At 41.8% G+C, this 16987-nt stretch overlaps 1 protein-coding gene across 11 annotated transcripts in view; it reads left to right on the plus strand.

The window, feature by feature from the left end:
• Positions 1 to 8224: 8224 nt before the first annotated feature.
• Positions 8225 to 16987, plus strand: part of MCF2L2 (MCF.2 cell line derived transforming sequence-like 2) — a 207885-nt gene continuing 199122 nt past the window's right edge. For all 11 annotated transcript variants that reach the window (XM_074367088.1, XM_074367109.1, XM_074367099.1 and 8 more), the window contains exon 1: positions 8225 to 8363. In XM_074367088.1, coding sequence (XP_074223189.1) covers positions 8312 to 8363 — 52 coding nt within the window. In that variant the 5' untranslated portion in view covers positions 8225 to 8311. The remainder of the gene's footprint in view (positions 8364 to 16987) is intronic.

Genomic DNA, 16987 nt, shown 5'->3' on the forward strand with positions numbered 1-16987 from the left:
GGTGAAGTGTCTGTTAAGGTCTTTAGCCTAATTTTAAAATCAGGTTATTTTTACTATTGAGTTTTAAGAGTTTTTGTATATTTTAGATAACAGTCCTTTTTTTTTAAATTCAGTTATAGTCATTTTACAATGTTTTATCAATTTCCAGTGTAGAGCACAATTTTTCAGTTATACATGAACATGCATATATTCATTGTCACATTCTTTTTCGCTGTGAGCCACCACAAGATCTTATATATATTTCCCTGTGCTATACAGTATAATCTTGTTTATCTATTCTACATATGCTTGTCAGTATCTACAGATTTCAAACTCCCAGTCTGTCCCATCCCACCCCCGTCCCACATGGCAACCACAAGTTTGTATTCTATGTCTTTGAGTCTGTTTCTAACAGTCCTTTTTTTTTTTAATCAGATGGACTTGTCTTTCATAAATATTTTCTATCATCCATAGCTTCTCTTTTTATTCTCTTGATAGTACATTTCATACACTAGAAAATCTTAATTTTAATGAAGTCTGTTTTATCAATTCTTTCTTTTGTGAATCGTGCCTTAGGTGTTCACCAAAGCCTAGGTCATGTAGATTTCTCCTATCTTATCTTATAGGAATCTTATAGTTTTGTGTGTTTTATGTATAAGTCTGTGATCCATTTTGAGTTGATTTTTGTAAAGAGTGTGAGGTTTGTGTCTAGATTAATTTTTTTTTTGCAAGTAGATGTCCAGTTGTTCTAGCACCATTTATTGAAGACTATCTTTGTTCCATTGTATTGCCTTTGCTCCTTTGTCAAAGATCAATTGACTATATTTATGTGGGTCTATTTATGGGTTCTCTTTTCTCTTCAGTTGATCTATTTGTTTATTCAGTTGCCAGTACCACACTGTCTTGATTATTATAGCTTTATAATAAGTCTTAATGTCAGGTAGTGTCAGTCCACCAACTTTGTTCTTCTTCAATTTTTTGTGTGTTGGTTATTTTGGGTCTTTTGTCTTTCCACATAAATTTCAGAATCAGTTTTTCAATATCCACAAAATAACTTGCTTGGATTTTGATTGAGATTGCATTTAATCTATAGATCAAGTCTAGAAGAACTGATAGTCATTGTAAGGAACTGTTAAAGCTCCTGGAGGTAAAATTCACAAATGTGTCCCCCCTTTCCAACCATGCCTGTGTACCCCTGGAGTTTTTACTCCTCAAATTTTTCCACACTGAGCCTCTAGCAATCCATCAATTACAGTTCAGGGTTCCCTACTCCAGCACTGGTTCCTGCAGAAGTTGCTGTTTGTGGGTTTCTGTGAGTAAATTGAGATTCTTTGTATTTGTCTGCCAGTCTCTCCAATTTGGGGGCAATGGTTTGCCCTGTGACCTCATGTCTCTTACGGGTCTAAGAAGAGTTACTGATTTTTCTGTTTGTTCAGCTTTTTGCTTATTGTTAGGATGAGGTGGCAACTTCTAAGTTTTTTTCATGCTGAACTGAAAACTGGAAGTCCCAGAACATCTTAAAAATAAAAATAGGTAAAGCCCTGCTTATTAGTGCCTGTGAGATATTCAAAATCAGTGCTCAAAAGAAAATACAAACTAAAAGTAAATTGAAAGCCCAATTAGAAATTTCTAACTTTTAAATTAGAAAAAAATTAACAAAGCCATCCTAAGGAAAACAAAAGGAAGGAATTAGGATAAAAGAAGAAATTAATTCATTAGAAAATAAAAATGGGAATACTAATCAATATAAGATTTGAAAAAAGCAATACTAGAATAGACAGTTGGCTAGCCTATTTAAGAAACAGAGAGGAAACACAATCAAAATACAAAAAAGGGGAAATAGCTACAGATACAGAAAGAAATTAGTAGACTTGCATGAAATTACTTTACTCAACTCTATGCAACAAATTTGAAAATGTGGATGAAATTACAAGAAAATTATCAAAACATCCCAGAAAAGGTAGAAATTTTAAGTAGACCAATTATCATAGGAGAAATAGATATTGTCAGAGAACTGCATTTTCCCACACCTCAATGCACCAACGCACCAGGCCTATGTTATTTTACAGAATTCTACTGCGAAATTTTGAGGAGCAGTTGAGTCCATTGCTGTTCTGTCCTCAGGACAGAAAAAAGGACATCTTCCAAAGTCTATTTATGAAGTGAGTATAACACTGATAACAAAATCTAATAAAACATACACATATCATACACATTCGGATACACCCTGACCGTGGAAACATATCAAGTGATCAAGACAACATAGTATTGGTGAAAGAACAGACAGCAGATCAACTGAACAGAATAAAGTGCCCAGATACAGACCTACACAAATACAGTCAGCTGATCATTGACAAAGGAGCAAAAGCAATTAAATGGAAAAAAGATAGTCTTTTCAACATGTGGTGCTGGAAAAACTAGACATCCACATGCAAAATAATGAATCTAGGCACAAACCTTACAACTTTCATAAAAATTGTCTCAAAATTGATCATAGACCTAAATGTAAAATATTAAACTGTACAAGTTCTAGAAGAAAACATAGGAGAAAATCTAGGAGACCTTGGGTTTGGCAATGACTTTCAGCTACAACACCAAAAGCATGACCCAAGGAAGAAAAAACTGATAAATTTTCCTCATTAAAATTAAAAACTTGTGCTCCACTAAACACTTTTAGGACAATGAAAAGACAAGCCACAGTCTGGGAGAAGATACCTTCTAAACACATATCTGATAAAGGACTTATGTCCAAAATATACAAAGAACTCTTAAAACTCAGTAATAAGAAAAAAACAACCTAATTAAAAAGTGGGCAGACACCTCACCAAAGAATATAAGCATGCAAGTTGCTCACTATCATATGCCATTGGGTAATTGCAAATTTAAGCTACTGTGAAGTATTACTACATACCTATTAGGATGGCCAGAATCCAAAACACTGACAACACCAAATGCTGGTTACCATGTGGAGCAACAAGAACTCTCATTCATTGCTGGTAGGAATGTAAAATGATTTTGCAAGGTGTTTTGTAGTTTCTTACAAAGGTAAACATAGTTTTAGCATAAAATCCAGAAATTGCATTCATAGTTATGTGACCAAATGAGTTGAAAATTTAAGCCCACATAAGAATCTGTGCATGAATGTTTATAACAGCTTTATTCATAATTGCTCCCAACTGAAAACAACCAAGATGTCTGTCACTGGGTGAATGGATAAACAAAACTGTGGTACATCCATGGTGGAATATAAGAAATAGTACTCAGTGATAAAAAGAAATGATCTATCAAGTCATAACAAGACATAGAGGAAACTTAACTGTATATTCCTAAGTGAAGGCAGCCAGTCTGAAAATGCTTCATACTGTATGATTCTAATTGTATGACATTCTGGAAGAGGCAAAACTATAGAGACAATAAAAAGATTAGTGGTTGTTCTAAGTTTAAGGGGAGGGGATAATGAATATTTAAGGTGAAGCATAGAGGATTTTTAAGGCAGTGAAACTATTCTGTGTGCTACTATTAACAGTGGATACACACATGCATTAGTCAAAACCCATAGAACTGTACAATGCAAAGAGTGAAACTTAGTGTAAAATATAGGCTTTAGTGAACAATAATCCATATTGGTTCATCAATTATAATACATGTACCATACATATAATGCAAGATGTTAATAAAAGAAACTGTTTTGGGGGGTGAGTGGGAACTCTGTACATTCTGCTCATTTTTTTCTGCAAGTCTAAAGCTGCTCTTAAAAAGTCTATTAGTGAAAATAATACATCAAATAAAAATATTAAATCTCAAATGGTTTTGCCTGCAGATGGCAGAATTCTGATCAATTCTCCATCCCTTTCTCCTACCTTGTCTTTAGTTTTCTGTATTTTGCTAATATGTTCTACAAAGGAAATGCATTATTTTGAAAATAAGATTAAAATTGAGAAAGGACATATATGGGAGAGGAGAGTAGAAGTACAGAGGTAGAGGCAGGTGCTACCCCTCCCTGACATTTTTGTACTTGCATTTTCACAGGCACCCCTGTGGCAGGGGAGGAGGATGGGGGGTGGGGCAGACTAGGATCAGGAAACAGAAGATGACAGCGGAACAACTGTTGAGATGGTGTGAGCTCAGGTGACTTTTTCACTTCTTAGGTTCACCTATTTGGTCATTTGTACAGTAGGTGACACCCCTCCTCACACCTTAGACAAGGATCCCAGTCTGGTTTTGCATTTTAGAACACAGGCTAGGCTCCCAACTTACAGAGCGTTATCCTATAGGCAGCACTGGGGGAAAGGGGCATCATCACAGGGTGGAGGAATGTCCAAGACCTTTGTGAAAGGAGAGGCTTTGACTAAAGGATGTTCTCTTATTCTGGGCTTTGTCGGGGAGCTGTACAGTTTACAGAGGTGTGTAAGGTATTTCTCCTGCCAGGGAATCCAAGTCTGGTGGGGAAGATACAGTGAAGGCAGAGTGGGGCAGGTAGGAGGAGGCCCTGTGGAGGGGCTTTATCTTGAGGCATTTGTGGTGACCCCTGCCACCTCCCACTGAGCACCTCTACCTACTTTATCCTCTATCTCCTGTCACCTTCTCTGCACTGCCCCTCCTTTTCCCCACTCTCTTCCTCTTCTCTTTCTCTTTTCCTCTGTTCTGCTTTAGTACAGTGTTTTTCAGACTGCTGGCAGCAACCACGTATTGGGTCATAAAATCTATTCAGTGGGTCCAATCATTCCAAAGCACTTTTTATTATGAAAAAAAATTAAACATGTACAAAAGTAGATGATATTGTAAAATAACCCATATAACACCTCAACACAACAATTATTAATATTTCTCAGGATTGATTACATTTATTCTCTTTGCTAAGGTAGCTTAAATTACAGACATTGATGTTTCATCCCTAAAAACTTCCACACACATGTCTAAGAAAATAAGGACATTTTCTTACATAACTACAATACCATACTTTCCAAATGCCATTTTCCCCAATTTGGACTATTAAAAAAAATGAAATGGAATAGAAAGTATTTCAGGGCTTCATATGTAGTAAAGGAAAAAACTGTTCCGTACAACTTTTGTTTCAATTATGTTTATGCATGTTTACTGCATCCTGATGTAAAATGTATATCATCTTCTGGTTTGTAGTCTAAGAAGTTTGAAGAGCCTTGCTCTAGGCCAGTGGTGCTCACAGTGTGATCCCAGGACCTGCAGCATCAGTAATCCTGGGGATTTGTTAGAAATGTAAGTTCTCAGGTCTCATTCCACACTGCTGAATCAGAATCTCTGGAGGTGGGCAACAGGAATTTGTACTAAAAGAAAATCACCTATATTTCCAGATGATAATGCTAGTTTGAGAACCACTGATCTAGACTAAACTGGGTGGTGCTAGTGGTGCCTCACACTCACCTGTGGCACCCAATGTGGGTTCTTTGTCTTTCTCTTCACTGTCAGAGGCATTGCTGATAGTTCACCAACAGGGAGGTGAAATCAACCTTCGTGGTGCTTGGAGGATGGTTTCTCTTTCCAGGCTCAGGCAGATTCTTACCTGAAGGCAGAGGATGGTCTAGATTCATAAGATAAGTAAAACAGTTTGGGTCTTATACCAGCAGCTTCTGTAAAATGAGACTAAAGCCCTTAAAGGGTTATTGTGGGACTTAAATGAAGTTTGTGAAATGCCTACCATCATCCCAGATGGCATAGGGCAGTCGCTTATTATATGATGGTGGTAGCTGCTGTATTTGACACTGCCTATCACCACCCTGGGCATATAATTGATGTTCAATGAATGATTATTCATTCATTAGAGAGGAAGGCAGGCTATTCTGGTTTGTTCCTTAATTTTGCCATACATTAGAGCAATGTGCTTTGTCAGAGACAGGAAATAAATCATAATTAGGAAGGATAAAAGGAGGCACTTCGAAGGGAGGAGGGCAGAGAAGGAGAGAAGACAGGAAGCATGTCCATATTTATAAGAGCAATGGAAGCAATAACTGTTTTCTTGGAGGAACAAGGAGATATGGGCTATTGAAAACTATGCTCATTTCTTTTTAGTTACAGGATTTTAGAGCAGGAAAATGGAACATGGCCCAGGTAAAGCAGTTGAGGCCCCAGGAGAGCATGTGTTAGAGATGGGGGTACTGAATTGGTTTCTGAGGATAGGCACTGCCTGCTACATCTTGCCATAAAGTCAGCCAATTCATCTCCATGGAAACCGCTGAAGATTGTGAAAGGTACAGATGTGGGAAAGGAAAGCAGCACTCTGAGTGTGATTTGTTTGCTTTCTATTTCTTTTCTCTCTCATTCCTATTCATAAGCTTCTCCTACCTCTCCTTCCTCTCCCTATCTCCCTCCTTTCCACCCATGATTCTCACCCATAAGGACCTGGCCTAATCCAAGAAGCTGAGGTCACTGCAAAGTCCAGAACGTCTTACATTATCAGTTTTCTTAGCAATATGCTGGTTTCTAGTGACCAATTCACAATTGGCTCTGACTGGGCACCAGGGTACTGACTACTACCAATAGAAAATACCTCCTTTGGTTCCTCAAAAATACTTGTGACCCTTGAATAGCCAGAAGCTGCCATGGAAACACAACCCAAAGTTGTCTTATTCTTCTGGGTCTTTCCCCCTTTTTGAATTTCCTGCAAGAGGTTGCAATGAAAACAGCTGTTCTGCTTGTGCAGGCAGAGTGCAAAGGGCCCGAACATCACAGGAAGGAGGAACCACTGTACAAATCTCACACCGCAGGTGGGTAAACACCATCTCTTAACCAGAGCCCACAATTGTTAACAGAAAGCATTTAAAAACATTGCCAACCCCCTGGGATGAGCGGCTATTACTAGAAATTGAATCCAGGGTGTTTGGGGTTTGGCTTTTTACATGCCAAAGAGGAAAGCTGAGCTTCCTTGAATTGGCTCAGAACATGTGGTTGGTCATGGCACTCTCACGACTGGATTCCCCGTTGTAGACTGGGTTGAGGAACAACCTGACCAGATTCGCGTTTGTTCAGGCTTTTCCCGTGGAGCTGTGCTGATGCGGTTAGCCTGCCTGTCCTGTAGTATCTGGAGGCACCCGAAGAAGCCGCGGGACAGCGTCTACTGCCAGACAGATGCTCCTGGGGCTGATGGGGAAGAGGGCCGGCAAAGGTGCTGTGCCTGGGCTTTTCCAGGAGGGAGCACTGGCGTGCCTGACAGTTGGCCGACGGAGCGGTGGCGCAAGAGAGGAGCTGAACAAAAGCAAAGGCCCACACGGTGGAGGCACACGTACGCAGTTGCGTCCCCAGCCGGGCCCGTGCACAGCCGGCGCTCCAGGCTTCAAGTGCGAGTATGTTCAGTAGACGCTGATAACTGCGTGAGATAACCCGTAACAAGGGGAAACAACGCCGCCGCTCTCACTCCTCCACAAAAGCCCCCCAGCCCAGAGTCAGGAGATAGCAGGCCTCAGCCAGCCCTCATTCCCGAGCCCCGGCGGACCGCCGCTGCACTCCCTGCCAGCCCTCGTCTCGCCTCGGCTTCTCCGCAGATACCGAGGGAAGAAGGAGGGGCGAGCCAGGAAGGCGAGCGTCTGGAGTTCAGAATCCCGGTGCTAGCCGGAGCGCCGAAGTCGCTGTGTCCTCCCACATAGTTGGACGGCAGATCTTGAATCGCCCCCACTTCTCGGGGCTGAGCGTAGGCTTCACCACCCGAAAACTGGCGGCGCTCGCGCGCATGCGCGCCTCTTCTGGAGCCTCGGGCACCGCCCTCGGGCGAGGAAAGGTGAGCGTCTGGGCGGGAAGCGTGGGGCGCGCCGCGGGGAGGCGGTGGGCGGCGCAGAGCGCCGCCAGCCACCTGCAGGCTCGGTCCTCAGCACCCGCAGGTTCCGTGCGCCCCCTGCGCGCTGACCGAGCATCCTTCACCCCGACCCTCCAGGGAGTCGGCGCCGGAGACCTGACCAGAAATCCAGAAACCCTTCCCTGGCCGGGAAGCCAGATGTGCAGCTTTGACGAGATTGGGACGACTTGCTCTTCTCACCTCCAGAACCGCCACTTCCCTCTCAGCGCCAGACGTTACGTTGAGAAAGCTGCTGGACTTAATCTTTACAAGAATCCCCTGCGGGGCGTGGCTGGCGTCCTCTAGCCGCGCGGCCCTGGAGAGCTTGACTTGGCTGGGAGTGACTCTCGTTCTGAGCCTGAGGAGACAGAGAGAGCGAGAGAGCGAGGAAGAGTGTGAGGGCCGAGCATCCTCGGGAGGAGATGCCTTTAAAAAATCATTCACAGCAGCAGAAGAAACAGCTCTGTGTTGCTATGTTTTGCTTATATTGAGTGGTTTTTCGGTGAAATGCTATTTTGATTAAAAGAAGAAATGGCCCCTCAGGAGTTCACCCGGCGCCTGGCCACAGTGATCACTTATGTCGGTAAATGAAGCTTTTCCTTTCAAAATTCTTAAAATTATTTTTTAATTTGTTTTAAATCCTGCGTTTTATTAATGGAGGGTGGAGGCGTAGTCTCCCCCCAGTCCGCGTCACCCCTCAGAGCCCTGGAAAGGCAGTGGGGCGCCTTCCCAGCGTCTCGGTCTCGCTGCCTCAGGTGCTGCTTGGGGCGGTCGGTAACCCCCGTCCCTGGGGCGCCGGGCTCGTGGCCCTGGGGTCCCCCATGGGGCTGGTGCCTTCACCAGGCAATTGCCACGTCCGTTGAGTCCTAAACCGAGGGCTTTGGGGGCTGTTAGGATCTGTTACCCTTGCTCACTGAGGGCGGGGGTGGGGGGTTGTGTCGTGGGTGACGCGAAGATGAGAAAGGAGAGGGAACAGGAGGAACGAATGCGGGGACTTTCCAGCAGAAACTGCCGCCGAGCGACCCCAGGCTCGTTCACGAGGTAGCATGCTGAAGTGCAGGTCACGTTGGAGAACCGCTGCGCAGTCCGGCTCCCTCGCCTGTGGTGTAGAAGTATATGGCCTGGGGGTGTCGCCACACCCCTGGTGAACCGCAATGAGAAACCTCTGCAAGCCCCAGGAGACTGAACAATTTTAGTTCTTTTACAATAATTTAAAAAGGGGAGCAAAACATGCATGCCTTGCTCCTGAAATAAGGGTCGTCGTGGTGGACAGACCCTATATAGTAAAGGACTTTGAGACAGTGACAAGGTAATTCTTTAATATTTGCTTCTCCAAGCCTTTCCCTAGAACTGCCCCCCGCCCCCCAAACAAAAACAAAAACAAAAACACATTTCAGGTTCAGATCCTTTGGAGGTAGATGACTAGAATTATCTGGATAATTTTCTCTGTTGCCCGCTGCAGTTTGAGACCCTTCTGTGAATGCGAATTGGTTTTCATCGATAAAGTCAGAAAGTTTTTATCTGTGTTCCACTCGTTTGTTAAAACTGCCTTCTTGGTATTTATACCTTAAATATTGCTTCAGTTAGTGAGCCATTATTGCTTTTTGAGTACCCTGGTTCAGTGTGTTTAGTGCAATAATGATATACATCTCGACTGATACACGTGTGGGGATATACTTTGTGATAATTTATATGGAGAGTCTCAGTTTTGATGATTTAGTTTTAAAACATGTTTCTGGTACCAAATGTGGCCACTGAACTGGTTTTTCTTAAAGACAAAAGGTCAGTAGAATCCTACCAGGGAAGGCTGAATGTGAAATACCAGGCAGGATAAAATAAAACAGAATTGAAGTTTGAAATATATTGAATGCTAAGATGATTGTGCTAAATACCAGCATGTGCATGAAATTGTAGTACAGGGAAAGAGCAGTAGACTGGGGCATGTGACTGTCTAGATTTGATTCTGCCCTGGGCAAGTCATTCAACCTCAGGCTGAAAAATGGGGATTTTCTCTTTAAATTGAAGTACAGTCAATTACAATGTAAAATGGGAATTTTAATAATCCTCCCCCACCCAGCTCAAATGCTGCTTGTAAGATTATGTGGATAAAAATACCATCTAACCTGTGAGTGTGTTATTAGTCTTACCCTTGGGCCCTCTGCCACTAAGGATCTTGGGCAGATCACTGGTCCTCTCTTAGGGCGATGCTTCCCATCTGTAAAACGAAGAAGGGTATCTGGATGATTATTAAGTTCTCTCCTATCTTCTGGATGTAGGACCTTCTCGAAGATCTGGTATGCAATATTTCTTGGCTGACACCAGGCTGCCCATGGGGCCCAGGCTATGGTGTTTTCTTGTCTACCTTGTTCCCTCCTTCGTTCCATAATCAGCTCCATGCAGGATACAAAAATGAATTTGCTGTAGTTTCTGCTGTCAAAGAACTTCTAATGAACCCTGGCATTGGTGTGCTTTGCAGCAATCTGTCTCCTCCTGTGTAATCTCACAAACCTGCGACATAGGTGGGGTAAACATTATCACCCCCATCTTACAATGAAGGAGCTGAGACTTAGCAGTTTGATCTCTTAAGCTTTCAAGAAGTAGTGAGAGGCAGGCTCAGGACTGGCAGGCAGCCCTTCAGATGCTCCGTTTGGGGATGTCATTGAAGGGGGTTCTAACCCTGCAGCAGCCCCTGCCTTCCTGAAGAGTTGCACTGAGTAGCTAATGGAGCTTCTGCTAGAGTGGATTGGCTTTGCGTTTTTTTCTTTTTCTTGAGTTTTAATGAGATGTAATTGATGTACATCAACTACTGTGTAAGTTTAGGTGTACAGCATAATGATTTGACTTACATACATCATGAAATGATTACCACAATAAGTGTAGTGAACACCCATCATCTCATATAGATACATTGAAGAAAGAAAAAAAATTTTTTACTTGTGATGAGAACTCTTAGAATTTACTCTCAACAGCTCTCATATATAAGGTACAGCAGTATTGATTATATTTATCATGTTGTACATTATATCCCTAGTACTTATTTACCTTATAACTGGAAGTTTCTACCTTTTGACTGCCTTCATTCAGCTCCCCATTTCCCCAAGCCTCTTTCTCTGGTAACCACAAATCTGATCTCCTTTTCTACGAGTTTGTTTGTTTTTTGACGTACAGGATTGATTCTGCATTTGACTGTTCTTTTCAGGCATTTCCTTGGTGAACAGCCTCTGAGAAGTGTGATCATGTGTTGGGGAAGGGTTGAGAAGTGCTTAGAGCAAGATGTGGGTTAGAACATCCTCCTGGTCCTGTCCTAGCCACTCATCTGGGCAACAACACCATGCTTCCATATTCACTGTGCTACCTGTGTCTCTCAGCTGGTTCCTCCTCCAGCCAGGGTTTCTGCTCTTTCCACAGTCCCTTAGATTTGACAATTGAGGTCTGGAGCCTGGTGGTTCAGTTTCTAAAATATCTCATGGGTCTCTCTTCTCTGCTACCTCTCCTCTTTCCCATTGCTTCCTGCCTGTGACCTGCTTCAGAATGTCATTTTTTCCTGACTAACCATTGTGCAAGCCTACTGTCTCTCCTGTGTCAGCCTCTAACCTATACCATGAATTAAAAAAACAAAGCCACTCACACAGCACTTGTGTGTTTCAGAACTTTTGATGATATCCTTACACAGTCATTGTCTGTAGCCTGGAGTATGAACTCTTTACTGTTTGGCACCCTTCCACTCTCATCCCCCAGTACTTGATATTTCTACACCTACGGTTGGTCAGCTTGGGCTATTCAGTTCTTCAGCTTTGTTCCACTATATTTTCCTACTCTGTTCTCACTTCTAAACTTTGCTTCTGCTTTCCCTCCACCTGGAATGACCCCTTAATGTATTTCTCCTCACAAAAATAGTACACACCTTTCAAGCCCAATTCAGTGCCTCCTTCTCTAGGTATCTTCTCTGATCCTGCCAGTGGGACATAAAGACTCCTGCTTCTGAATTCCAAAGTAGGTTTTGTTCTATTCACATGATGCCTCTCTTATTCCCCCTTGTATTATGGTTAGTTGGTTATTCATGTGCTTGTCTTGTCTCTGCTCCTGGACTTTTCATATTAGCCATGTGGCCTAGACAGTTATGTAACACAGGGCCTCCCTCTAAAGAGGTGAGGAATAAATGTTTGCTGAATAGGTGAGTGATTTCTTGTGCCTTGGGCTGGACCTTGAGTATTCAGTAATGCCAGACAATTTTTACACTTTTAAGAGTAGCTTTGAAGTATTTGTGGTTAACTCTTTTGCCTCCTAAACCCCATTTTTCAGGTAAACATTAAGACCTTTAAGTGTTCTTCATGATGTGGTTCTCTGTGGGGGACTCCTCTTTGGATTTTGTTAGTTTGTCAGGGACCCTCATAAAATACGCAGTTCACATATGTGAACAGTGTCCAGATGTGTTTTACCCAGGCAGGACACAAGTAGGACCATCCTCTCCCCTTTACTCTGGCCTATAGAGTCACATTGGTTCAATTACAGAATTTCTGAATCAGAAAAAGAGTTGTATAATTTCCCCCACCCCATCCCTTTCAATTCTTGAATCCTCTCTTTAACTTTCGCTATACTGCTGTTTATATGCAGAGATGCTGCCTAAGCAATCATGGACTTTCTATTAATGCATCTCAGATTGCTCTAGGATTCTGATAGACAGGGCACATGTGGCTCACATGGGCTTCCGTTCAGTGGAAGCCCTTAGTCATCCAGTTGGTCAGTGTCAGTAATCCTCCATGCTGGTGTCACATTTCCAGTCCAGGTCACTCGCCACCCTGTCAGCTCATATGAGAAGTAATTATTTTGACCTTACTTTATCATTGTTCTAAAACAGTTTCATGTTTGACCAGTCCCAATTAACTGGTGGAGCAGAAGGGAATATCTTTTGAGATGTCCTTATATAACTGGAGATTGGATTGGTGGTTGTTTTGGTGATAAAGCTGTAGGATTTTGATTTATAACCCAGGTCACTACTTTTAGGACACTCCTGGCATTAGTAATAGGCAACCAGAAGAATACTAAACTTCAGCCCACAACTATTATTCTACAATGAAATAGTGGCTGAAATGCCTTGGATTATGTTTCAGCTATTGGTGCTGAAGGGAGGGTTTAACAAGAGTAGAGTGTCTGCTGCTCAGATGGAAGTACGCCCCTCAGGGGCAACTAGACTTGCTGGAGTAGTGACTTCATCTACCCTAAAAGTGAATTAACTGGGTCTGAGCCATTTTTCTGTTAGGCTCTCTAGACACTGTGCCTAGTGCAGCAGTAAAGGTAATTATGTAATTAGAAATGACAGCATTATTCAGGGATAATGTGGTGCTCTAAAGACTGAATGGATGTTGCTGTATTTATGATGTGAAATGCCAGCTTTGGTGAAGGGTGACAGGCAAATATTAACCAAAGTGTTTTCATGGTGATAATGACTATCCATGTTGTAGAGTGATCATTTATGATATCAAGATTCCTTAGAATTAGTGTCTAAATAATATTGATTTAGAGGTGACCATCTCTCTAATGTGGAAAACATCAATGGCAATTCCTGCCGTTCCAGATGTGAAGTTAGGCTGCATTCAGGCTTTGCCAGCAAACAGCTGTGTAGCTTTTAGCACATCACTTTGCCTCTGAGTCTCGGTTCCCTCATATGTAAAATGAAGATAATAATACTCACTCCACAGGACCAGTAGAAGATGAATGTCTAAGTAGTGCCTTATGAGTGCTTAGAATCTTTTGGAGGGGAGAAACTTGAGAAGCAGGGATAGTGAGAATAGCTTTAGATGCAGGGGCAGCATCCTCTCCCCACTTGCCCTGCTCCATCATAGGCACTATCAGTGCTGCTTCTCTTCTTCTTGCTCCTTCCCAGCTTCTGCCTGTGGGGGTCTGTTCTGGAAGGGTTGTAGGCTGATCCTGATGTGAGTTTGCCGCCTTGGGTAAGAGTGTGCTTTCTTGTTCCTGGGGCCACCCCTCTGCTTTCACCTTTTTGGTGCTCCAAATGAAAACTCAGGAGTAGAACCCAGCTGCCTGAGTGTTGCTGACTCTCAGCACTGTGGACTCTCTTCAGACTTTCCCACTGGTGGGCACAGGATAGAAAAGCACACGAGAGGGGAGTATTGCCTCCAACAAGTGTTATCCTTCTGGTCTCAGAGAGGATCTCCCACTGAAGGATTCAAGGTTTCCTGTTTCCAGTGTGTCTGCAGGTTGTGACTGAGCCTGTTAGCCCAGGGGTTTGGTTTGCTTTCAATGAATGCAGTACTAAAGCTTTAGCCCTCCAGTTCACTGTGCTGGCCTCCAGGCCAGTGTCCTACATTGCCTGCCCTTGGAAAAACCTGTAGGATTAACAACCTGTCTAAGTTTCCAGATTTCAAACAATAAACCAGGCCTCCAAGAAAAAGCTTAAATGTTAAATTACAAGATCTAGAAAATGCAGCTTCAGGTGTGCAGCATTTCATCAAAGGATAGCTTCTTTGCCTGTTGAAGTTCAAGTATCCCTATTAGATAAAATAACAGATAAAGAATCTAGAGAAAGGCTTTCTAAAATGGTAGAGGTTGCTTGTGTGTTGCTGGCAGATTACAATGGCAGATTGGTGGCTGAAATAGATGATTGGAAGCAACTTACTTGAAAGTGAGCAGATTTTCTTGGTTGTCAAAAGGAAGCCCTCGCAGAGAAAGAGCACAAATTGGAAGAATACAAGTGCAAGTCATCCAGAGTTTCCCTGGTGTGCAAAGAACTCAGGTCCCAGATCCAGAGCCTGCCAGACTTATCTCGATTGCCCAATGTCACCGACAGCCACATGCATCTGCCCTTTGCTGGGGACATCTACAGTGAAGATTGATGACCATTCTCTTTCCAGGGCCCAGGACTTTGCAAAAGATGGAGATAGGTTTGGTGGATAGTCTTGTTGCGTTATCTTTGTATATTGTGGAGAGAGTGAAGTTTGTTAACAAAAGAAAGGACAAATAATTTATAAAGTTGTTTAAAATGTTGGTTTGTTTACTGTTTTATTGGTAAGTTAACATGACTTAGTTTAAACAAAGTGATGGTCTCTGTGTGTTAATAAGCTCACAAATAGTGATTATTTTCAAAAGATCTTTTTGTAAATTTTTTTGATCCAGGACCTTGTGAGAAATTCCATGTTTCTATTTCTTCATGTATTTTCAAATATTCTTCTTTATTTTCTTCAGTATCTAATCACTGTATAGTATGTAATTCCTAAAGCATAACTAATCAGGAGTTGGTTGAGACTTTATTATAGTTAGGACTTGATTGTAGAAGTAACTAAATGTTCCAATTCAATCTTTACCCTTCTCCCCAACCAAAATATCAGTTCTGTGCTTCTCAATGGTTTTGATTCCTTATTTCCTAGAGGTCAGTAATTTAACACTAAACATGGATGTCATTTTGAGAGTCAGATCAGAACCTAGAGAACTTATCCACAGTAGCACTATAGGGGTTCCATTCCACTACCACAGTGTAGAATAAAAGGAGTGTTAAATAGGGAACCCCCCTTGATTAAACTATCTAGAATTTCATAGTAGATTAATATGAAAATGCTTCGGAAGTGTTATAAATTTTGACATTCTTCCAAGACAACAACTTATTCTGGAGCTGATGTCTCTTTGTCAGATCAGGCTCTTTTTAACATAATTGATCCCTTTACTACACAGCCATCTGTGGGATTAAAAAGAGTGTAAAATAATGATACTTTATTATTCTCTTAGCCATTTAACTTTAAAAACAATAGTATTTTTAGCTCTAATATCTCAAGAACACAGTTTTCATTAATGTTCAGTGGAATAGCCTGGAACATTTTTAATGTTTCCTTAAGGTTTTTGAATGACTATATATTTCGAACTTAAACAATGCTACACTACAGGGTAGATCTGGTAAATGTTATATTTGTATATTTAGGATTACCAGAACAAATGTATGTTTATCTTTTATTTCTAATCCTATGTGTTAGAGCAGTTGCATGCTCTCCTGCTTTCTCTCTAAATCACATTGTTAAGCTGTGGATTTTGTACTCAGTGATGATTTAGGATAAACTTTTTTTTTCATTCATTACTTTACATATTAGACATTTCTCTTTTCATTGTAAGAAGATTCAAATTACATAGTCAATAAAACATCTCTTAAATCCTTCAAAGTAAATATTGGTGGGGAAAGGATCCCAGATCATTCTCATTCTCTCCTTTGGTTCTAGAATAGATCTTTTCTCAGATGACAGTTACACGTATGAACTAATATACTGGTAAATGCTTAAAAGTAGCATAAAATTAGACCTTAGACTGAAGGTGGGAAGAAGAGGGTGGAGGAAGATGTAATGAGAGCAACTTCTCTGTTCTGTTTTGGTTTTCTATTGAAAGGTTTTTGGTAAGATGAACATCCATTAAAAAAAAAAAAAAAAAGAAAGCTCACATTTATTGAGTGTGAGGCCCTTGACCATGTGCTTTTGTATCTTTAAAACTCAGAAAAGTAGGTATTATTACTCTCATTTTGGTAGATGGCAAAATTAAAAAGAAAAAGAGAAACAAGTTAAGAAAATTTCTCAAAGCCTTTGTGCTACTAGGAGATAGAGACAGAATTTGAACTGAGGTCTAATTTCAAAGCCTATGTTCTTTCTGTTACAGCAAGGCAGAAATTTTTGCTGCTACTTGTAAATAAATTTTTGGTGGATATTTATGTTAACTGAGTCCTGGGCAAAGATTTCTGCCTTACCCCTCTCCCTGTATGCTCCCTGAGGGCAGGGATGTTGTCTGATTCATCTTCCTGTCCTTAGGTTTAGCTGGTACCTGGCATTATTCATGAAGAAGCTCTTTTCCTATTTGTTCTGTTTGAATGGATTGGAAAAGGCCCTGGTCCTGGCCTTCTAGCCTTCCTGGGTCTCACTTTCTTCTAAGTCGCATTTGTGGTTCTTCTCACTAACAGTGTGCTGCCTGCCTGTCTAAACCTTCCAGGGTTTGTCTCACACCTTCCCTCCCGCTAAGCCCTGAGCAGAATGGGCCATGCCAGGCCCAGCCTCCCTCCCTTTTCTGAGCACCTGTAATAGTCAGTGTCACATCTCATATGTGTTTTCCAGCATTTAGTTGCAGTCTGGATTTTCTCTCGTATCCAAGTATTGGTACTTGTTTTGGTTGCTGGTTGAACATGTACTATAAAGTCTTTTCTAGTGACTGTGTCTTACTTCA

This window comes from Camelus bactrianus, chromosome 1, assembly GCF_048773025.1.
Source record: "Camelus bactrianus isolate YW-2024 breed Bactrian camel chromosome 1, ASM4877302v1, whole genome shotgun sequence".
NCBI classification, from domain to species: Eukaryota; Metazoa; Chordata; class Mammalia; order Artiodactyla; family Camelidae; genus Camelus; species Camelus bactrianus.